At 43.8% G+C, this 8,953-nt stretch overlaps 1 protein-coding gene across 1 annotated transcript; it reads left to right on the top strand.

Annotated features, from left to right (window-relative positions):
- The first annotated feature begins 919 nt into the window (after positions 1 to 919).
- tmem62 (transmembrane protein 62) lies at positions 920 to 8,952 on the top strand. Its single transcript, XM_084380801.1, has 13 exons — positions 920 to 1,505; positions 1,903 to 2,014; positions 2,657 to 2,794; positions 3,257 to 3,302; positions 3,782 to 3,923; positions 4,427 to 4,551; positions 4,646 to 4,768; positions 4,951 to 5,106; positions 5,339 to 5,498; positions 5,716 to 5,914; positions 6,001 to 6,096; positions 6,323 to 6,441; positions 6,771 to 8,952. Exons 1-13 carry the CDS (start codon positions 1,305 to 1,307, stop codon positions 7,086 to 7,088), a joined length of 1,935 nt encoding a protein of 644 aa, XP_084236927.1. The 5' UTR covers positions 920 to 1,304; the 3' UTR covers positions 7,089 to 8,952.
- The last annotated feature ends 1 nt before the right edge of the window (position 8,953 follows it).

Raw genomic sequence — 8,953 nt, 5'->3', positions numbered from 1 at the left:
TTCTGAGTTTGAATTTCATAGCGCCACTTTAATGCAGTTCGAACATTTTAGATAGAATACAAAATAGCAGCACACACAATTTTTCCCATTACAGATACAATTTTTTCTTCAATTGGCAATTTTTCATCTGTAATCCCTGGAAACATGCCATATAAAAACCTTCCTAAGAAATCTAAGATGAATATTTATAAGCATGCAGATCAACAATATATGAATGTTGGTGGAAATATCACTGAACACATCATCATGCTACATTGTCAGGTATTAAAACAGCAATGCAGAGGCACACAACATGCAAAGCAATAAACTGAGAGCATTAATGTTAAAAGAAAACAGTCAAACATTATCATACATACATAAATTATCAGTACATATCTTATTATTAGTCAACTTGTATCTCTACAAACGTGGTAATGTGTTGTTTTTTGTTTATCATCATATAACATTACATATCCAGTATATTAAATAGTACTTACTATCATTGTGCAGTATATATCCAATACATATTATTACATACAGGGTTATATTATTTCCATACACCACATAGCTGAAAAAACTTGCTCTTCACACTCCTGTTTAGATACATGTTTGGCTTTATTTAATCCTCTGTTGTATCCTATTTTACTCGTTTTAAATCCTGTTTATATATCTTTTTATATTACCTTATTCCATGTCTATTACTTTAAGATTACAAAGCCCACTGAGGCAATGTGATTGTGATTTTGGGCTGTCAGAAAAAAACTGACATTCACTTGACTACTCTGAAGTACCTTGTTGTTGAAAAGTATAAAACATATAATAACTTGCCTTAGTTTAGTTTGGTAACATCACGCCCCAGGTCGGGGACTTCGTGTTATTCCCAGAAATTCTCGCGATGACAGGTGCGAGCACGATTGCGATCGATTGCGGTACCCGGAAAACAATGTCAGAGTGGGAGCTCTTTCTCCCAGCGCACTTCCTCTAACTGGTGGTGACGTTTCCCGATCTGACCGGTCAGTGTGCTGTGTTGGTAGCTGGTGGGTAGCTAGCTGCTAGCTAACCTGCCGAGCCGCCTCCTCCGCCTCTGAAGGCAGCCGAACTGAGCCGTGAATGAACCACCGCACGTCAATGCATCTCAAGTGGCCCCGATGGCAGCGACTGAACCGGTCTGAGTGAGAGCTCCTAGCCATGTAGCGACGTGTTTCACAGTATTTGTAGTTAATGTTAGTGTGATTCGTGCCCTTAGCTGTTTCCACCAGTAGCTAGCTTTTTTCTGTCCGGGACAGACGGCGGCAGCTAGCCCCCTCTCTCGCCACTACAGGAGGATGCTGAAGCTGTTCGGTGCGCTGGTTATCCTCGGACTGGCCCTGGCGTGCATCACCTCCTGGGTGCTGGACAGCTATGACACGGCTTGGCACCCTAAACGGAGCGTTCAGCACCCGACTGACGGCGATGGAGATCCCGCTAAGGGGACTTCTCCACCATTTCCCGGCAGCGAGTTGAGCAATATATTCTGGTTTATACAGGTGGGCTTTTTTTTTATTCCGTCTTGCTAAGCTACAGCAGTAGCATTGTTTGGTCGTGCAAAAGCCATTTAACCAGAAGCAGGATGATGAAATGTCAAATGCAGCTGTCTTTAATTCAAAGTCACACACTGGAGTTGAATGGGAGATCTATCTTTAGCTCTGCAGTGTTGTTGTAGGCAGCTGTAGCTGTGGTAGTTCACCCACTGAACTCTCTCTGTGTGAATGATTGACAGAAATGGGTCAGTGACCACAGAAGTGTGTCATTGTCAGGTAAAAAGAAAAAAGGGGTTCATCAGCTCAGTAAGTTGGGGTCAGATTTTGCACCTTTTCCAGCTGTCGTCCATCCATTTGTAATCTTCTTCTCTCTCCTGATTCTGACTCTTGTGTCTGATTTAAGGTGTCTGACATCCACATTAGCCGGTTTCATGACCCAAGACGCATTCCAGATTTTGAGAAGTTCTGCACCGACACGATCGAGGTGATCAAGCCGGCTCTCGTGCTTGCAACAGGTACAGCCAAATCCCCCTGTCGTTAACTAGCTGAACGAGTTTAAGATACTTTGACAGCCCTTGTATTGTGTTGAAACTGACTAGGTGTGGCCTTCATGTTAAAGGATAAGTTAACCCACAGATGAAAATTCAGTTGTTATCTACTCACGACATGCTGATGGAAAGTTGTGTGGAGTTTCGTGGTCCACAAGACATTTGTGGAGCGTCACAGCAAAGAGCCACAGGATCCTAAATTGATATTAAAGGCATCATTTACACCCTCGACACAAACTTGTGCCCCCATTTCAGATGTGGTGCTCACTAACGCTTTTAGTGTAGCAGCTAGACCATTTCGGCTTGGTGTAAACGACTTCTTTTCAGATCAGTTTGGGATTTCGGGGCATCCAGACACTTGGGTTACGTTCCACGAGTTGTAAGGAGCCATTAAATGTTATTTTCCCTGTTTTCAAATAAGTCTCCATCTGCTTCAGTTGTTTAGAAGATTGCTGCGATGCTTAAAAACCCCCAGAAAGGTTTTGTTGACTAAGAAATTTCCCCCAACTTTCCAATCGACATGCCAGAATTTTCATTTTTGGGCGAACTTATCCTTTAAACGCACTGCCGCCGTGTTGTTTCTCAGCTGCATCTTCTTCCGCTCCACAGGGGATCTGACCGACGCCAAAACAGAGAGTAAGGTGGGCTCCCTGCAGCATGAGGTGGAGTGGCAGGCCTACCACAACATCCTGAAGAGGTCGCGCGTGATGGAGCGCACTCGGTGGATAGACATCCGTGGAAATCACGGTAACTCGCTGGTTGAATGGAAACCTCCCAGAGTAGGGAGTATGCAATTAAGATTATCTGAGGAGCCCATTAACTGTGGCTCATTTCAGCATCGCACAGGAAGTCAGCCTGCCCCCTTTTCTTCGACACCGCTTTCCACTTTGTAATTGGATCGCGAGCTATTAGATGTGAAACAAGATATCTTTACTGTGGAACTGTCAGAGAAAGAAACCTAGTTATTGGCTCTGGAGTTTCTCTGGCAGCTTTTCTGCCGTTATTGATTGATAACGGCAGATCTGTAACGGCAGATTTTGTTCGATATCTTGCTGTAATGTGAGCAAATCTGATTCCTGGATTAAACATGTGTCACTCCACGGGGAATTTCTTCATCTCGTCCTGAGCAGTAAATCTTAAAGTTTGTCTTGTCAGTGATCTCGTTTGTAGTTCTGATAAATCTCACAATTATTTCATTTCTTCTCATAGATGCCTTCAATATTATGTCATTGGAAAGCACCAACAATTATTACCGGTCAGTATAAAATGGTCTACACTACACCTAAATGTCTGATTTACATACAGTCAGAATCTACTCCTGCATGTCTTTTATTAGCAAGCTGTGTGTGAAGTCGATCAGAGGGCATAGTAACTTCAGTGCCTCTGAAACATGAGAAGCTGCAGACCTACTTATTGACAATAATCCAAGCTGTCAGAGCTTCCTGAGGACCGAAATAGAAGCAGAATCTACACGAACTCACCGGCTCTCTTGTATTTCTGACACAAATTATGTTTTATGCCTCATTGCTGCTTCTGTTAATGCTGATTGATCTTTTATCTCCCTAATGTTGCGGTCGTCCTCAGCAAGACGGACTCTGTCTCCTTTGCGAGGCTAATTTATTCATTTAAAATGCATTAAATTATCTCAGGAGTCTATCAGGACTGGAGCTGCTGGCTCCATCCCAGACCGCACCGTCTTGCTGCTAACGTAGACCTTTTTCAATTTTTTTCTAGGAAATACTCAGCTAACCAGAAAGTCGGCTCTTTCCACTACGTTCACAAAACTCCCTTCGGCAACTACTCCTTTGTCTGTGCGGATGCCACGCTGACTCCGGGACCCAAGAGGCCGTACAATTTCTTTGGTATTCTCAACCAGGTACAGCAATCTACAAACATTCACTGGCTTTGTGACAAACGTCAGAAAGCAGAGACACTTTGAGAACGTAAAAAAGAAAAGTTTAGTTTGTTTAAAGATACAATATGTAAGTATGTCTAAAAACGACTACACCCATGCTATCATGTTCAAATCCAGAGAAATTCACAAGTTTCACGGCGTGTTTTATTCATTCGCCTGTCGCTGCTTCCAGGTTAGGGAAGATTGCAAACTAGACTAAACATAACATGAATAAAACATCATCTCATCTGTGAACATTCGCGCCTGAGTCACATCAGATTGATTTTCATTAGCAAGTGTGGTTGTTTAATGGTGCTGTCACCACCAGCGAAGTGAGTTCGCCGTGGGGTCATTTGTGTTTATTCATGAGTGTTTATCAGCCAGATAACTGTGAATTAGCTGTAAGATGAAGCACTTAAACGTTGTAGATACCGAAAGTAATGGAACATAAAGTTATAATAATGTGTTTCCTCCATATATAACAGACTCAAATGGACTTGCTGGACACGTTCAGAGATGAGAGTCTGAAGAGCAACCAGTCGATCTGGTTCGGCCACTACACCACATCCACCGTCGTCTCCCCTTCTCCAGGAATTCGGGACGTGATGAGGTAAGAAAAGCCGGGGTGTTAGAAGCCAAACCAGTTTTTCCAAGTCATTGTGTCAACATACTGGTTTTATACCCTTGGACTTCTTGTGTTTCAGATCTGCTGTTGCATATCTGTGCGGTCACCTGCACACACTGGGAGGCCTGATGCCCGTCCTCCACAGCCGACACCCCCAAGGCACCCTGGAGCTGGAGCTGGGCGACTGGATGGACAATCGCAGGTACGGAAAAAACAACAGGGTCGTAAAATATCATAATATTTTTTTCTTTTTACTCCTATTACTTGGTTTTTATCACCCCCAAAGAAACTCACGCAGCTGTTCGTTTAATCCTTTTTTGTTGAGTTTTAATCAGCACCGTCCGAGTGTTGAAAATACTTTATCTGTCTCACATCTGTCTATAGGTACAGGGTTCTGGCCTTCGACCACGACCTGCTGAGCTTCTCCGACCTGAGGTTCGAGCAGTGGCCTGCAGTGCTCATCACCAACCCCAAGGACGCGCAGTACCTTCATCCCGGAGTGGAGCCGCTGGGTCGGATACGCAGATCGACTCACATCAGGTTTGTGTTCTAGGCATCGCTACGCCCGTTTTCAGTTTCTCATGAATTAATGCTCTTATTTAAATGAAAGTAACGAGCATGTACTGTACGTGTATACCCTGTAATTGTTGTTCATTAATTGTCAAACATGCTTTCAAACTAACAGCAGCAGGTGGAAGATGGACTCGGTCCCCCCCTTTGTCTGCCCTCTAATTTTAAATACTAAAACATTAATTTTCTTGCTTCTCAACAGGATCTTGGCCTTCTCCGAGGCCCAAATCACAGCGGTGCACGTGAGCGTAGACGGGGAACCTCTGGGGAAAGGTCACTCTGCCGGAGGTCCTCTCTATGTTCTGCTGTGGGATCCAACTCTCTACCTCACTGGACTGCACACCATCAGAGTTAAAGTGGAGGTCAGTGCTCCGCTCATTTATCTTTCTGAGGCTTTTAATTATTTCATAGGTCTTGATTAAATTTCTTAACTTTGTTTGCTCGAGTTGAATTATGGTTCAGTCCTGCACTGTGGCTCAGACACAGTACTTACTATTGATTACTGGCAATGTGCATACTTTAATGTGCTCAGTCTGACTTGACAGTTTGCTTTTTTTCTGATCTTTTTGTGTGATTAAGGACTCGGCGGGCCGGTCGTCAGTGCGGGAGCAGCACTTTACTCTGGAGGACGACCTGACTCCCAGCTTCGGTTTCGTGCAGTCCTTCATCCTCCTCACGGACCACTACATCCTGGGCCGAGTGGCCTTCATATTCATGATGCTGCTGAATGTCGGTGTGCTGCTGGCCTTTAGGTTCCTGCGCGTTCCTGCTGGGAGAGGTGAGCTCAAAGAAAATGCATCATCATTATGTACAATAATTGTTCCATTTTTGTACAGTCATACATTTTTGCTTTGTCACCTACAGGTTTTTCCTCTCAAGTTTGTATGTCGCTCCAGCTGGTCAGTACAATGGACACCTTCTACTACTCTCTGCTGCTGTTCAACCTGTGCACAGCCTTAGGTGGGTCAGCTCCTCCTCTTGTTCCCTCTTTGTCTTGTGCTTCAGACAGAACCTGCATCTACTTTCAAAATTGTATTGCAACAGAAAGATCTGCAGTGTCTGTGGATTGAAGACTCAAATCTGCTACATAGTGTAGCTCTTACACATTAACAGTGAGATAAACAGAGGCAAAAATTAGATAGTTTTGTTAAAATGCCACTTTATAAGTCCGCCTCTCCTCCCTCAGGTCCGTGGTTCATAGGAGAGCTGATAGACGGCCATAGTGGCGCCTGCTTCGCCTTTGGGGTGTTCATCGATGGACACTTCCTGGAGGGCAGTCTCACTTATGTTGTCGGAGTCGTTCAAGTAAGAAAGTTTTATCCAACACATCTACATCTCATCCATAACTTATCTATTTCTATATCTGTATATCAGCAAGACTCTTTGCTTATTTAAAGCAGGGTTTCCAAGTGCTAACAAGGTGGAAGTATGTCAGTTTTGTGCTCTGAGCTTGTTCCTGCTGCCCCCTAATGGCCAAAACATAAGTTATTGCCAGTTTATTTACACTTTTAAATTAATATGTTCCACTGACCTATTAGTGTGTTTTTGGTTCTGCACGACATTTATACCTTATGCCAATGGTTGCCAATCCTATTGTTATTATAATAATCCCCATCCTTCTTCCTCTCTACCAGCTCCTGTTCTTCAACATGCCCCTCACCTCTTACCTTTGCTGGAGCCTCCACCACCGTTGCCGCGGCAACACCTTCCGATCCCAGTTCCTGCGGCCGGGCTGCCGCTGGCGGACTCTGGCGGTTCACCTCGTCATGCTGCTGCTGCTCACTTGGCAGGCGCACTCCTGCTACTTTCTCCTGGAGACCTACGGCCCCATGGCCTTTTTCCTGTCTCCTGTCCGCACATGGGCGCTAGGCCTCAGTCTGCTACTGGTCTACCGCGCCTGGACAGGCCCCGCCCCTCTCGTTCGCAACAGCAAGAGCGTCGCTCCCTCTTGACAGTAATTGCACTGTACCACCACGGTTCCCCTCGAGCCTGACTCACAGATATATTTTGCTGTCTCTTTCCACCCTGGAAACCTCAATCTTTCCCCAACACAGCAGCTCCCCCCTCCTTCCTTCCTTTTCTCCCCTCCTTCCAAAGCCACTTCACAGTACATCACACACTATCCTGTTTCTAGATAGTATTGTTTACTTAATATGCATGTTATTGTAAAGCACCGGTGAGCACATTTCTGGCCATATTCATAGCAATGTGTACAGTGTAAAAAAAAATACAAATACCTTGGATACATTGAGGGTGAAAAAGCCTGTTTATGCTTTGTGAGGACTGGTCCGACGTGTGCCGCAGTCGACAGTATATGAGCTGTATCCTGCTGTGGTTTAAAGCTGACTCATTTACTTGAGCTTTAGCACTTTTTGGAAGTGTTGCCTTGGCCGAATGCCACTTCACCACTGCCAAAGGATGAATAAGAAAGAGTTCACCTTTTATTCTTCCCTCTGAGAATCATTTTCCATTCACTAACGAAGGCTGGACGTGCCAAACCGATCCTCGTGTTTACCTTCTGACACACAAATCATGTGGGGACGAAAGGCATCATTTTGTATACTGTGAGCTTTTCCTAACTCCCCGTGGCTGACAGAGCGTGGTACATACAGTAAACTCTGGCGAAGACGACCTAGACGATCATACTTTCAAGTTTATTCTACACATAATTGCCGCAAATCGACGACAAATCAATCAAATACTTTAGTTTATCTCTGTACAAGTAGTTAATGACTGAAAGTGTTTTAAAGAAATGATTCCATTGCACACAACTGCCACTGTAAATCTCAATATTCGCATTGAATAGTCATATCAGAAACATGAATGCCAGTTCTTAGAAGAACACAAAAAAACAAGTCGGCCTGGCGCGACGTGCTCCTTCAAACGTGACTACAGGAAGCAGCTGTTTGTTTCTCAGGAATGTGAGCACTTGAACAATAGGCTGGTCCCAGTAGTATTTCAGGACAATGTTTTTATACTCCATAGTAGCTCAGCGAAACTCAAAAACCAAGTTAAACGGCTGAGATGTGTGGTGGCTGAAAAAACAAAATGAATGTGTTATAGATGTGGTGAAATGAAATGAGCCAGTACTATACTGTTTTTATTTTTTTTAATTATTTATTCCTTTTTGATTGTATTGAGTGATTTATTTTCCCCTCTTCATGTTATATATATATATATCTGCACTGGAAATGGGCATTCTTCACCTCCCTCATGGTCTCATAAAAGGAGAATTCCCTGTGTTTGAAGTTATTCTGACAGCTGCACTGATCAGGCTGTGAATTTCTCTTCTCTGGTCAAGGTGTTGAGGGCAGTTAACTGTGTCTGTTGCACTCTAATTGAATCCTTTCTCGTCAGTAGTCGCAGGTGCCGGATTCCACAAGAACAAACTGGGCTTTACGACAAAAAAAAAAAAAATAGGGCGAAGACGACATTTATCAAGTCTTTTAATAGAAGCAATGTTCCACCAACCATACCCAGCGTGAGTGCAGAATAATTGCACCATGCCGTGATCAGACATGCAGTTTAATATTACAACAGCTGCCAGACAGTGAGAAAATTAAATTACGTGCACTCTCGCTGAGAATGGTTTAATAACTTTTTCCTCTCTCTCTCTGCATAGACAAGTCTGAAAGCATCACCCAGTATATAGATATATTTAAAACTGAAGGACTCAGTATTGGACTCTGTACCTCGCAAAAGAGATGTAATCTGTCCACAAGGAGGCAGTATTTAACTGAATTGTGGGGTAATCAGAGATGACTGCCTTTCACATCCACCTCCAAATTATGCATGGGACAGTTTTTGTTTTTTTTTT

This window comes from Pagrus pagrus, assembly GCF_965226575.1.
Source record: "Pagrus pagrus genome assembly, chromosome: 18".
Classification (NCBI taxonomy): domain Eukaryota; kingdom Metazoa; phylum Chordata; class Actinopteri; order Spariformes; family Sparidae; genus Pagrus; species Pagrus pagrus.
The sequence above is the reverse complement of the archived record's forward strand: the minus strand, read 5'-3'. Positions and strand labels throughout refer to the sequence as shown.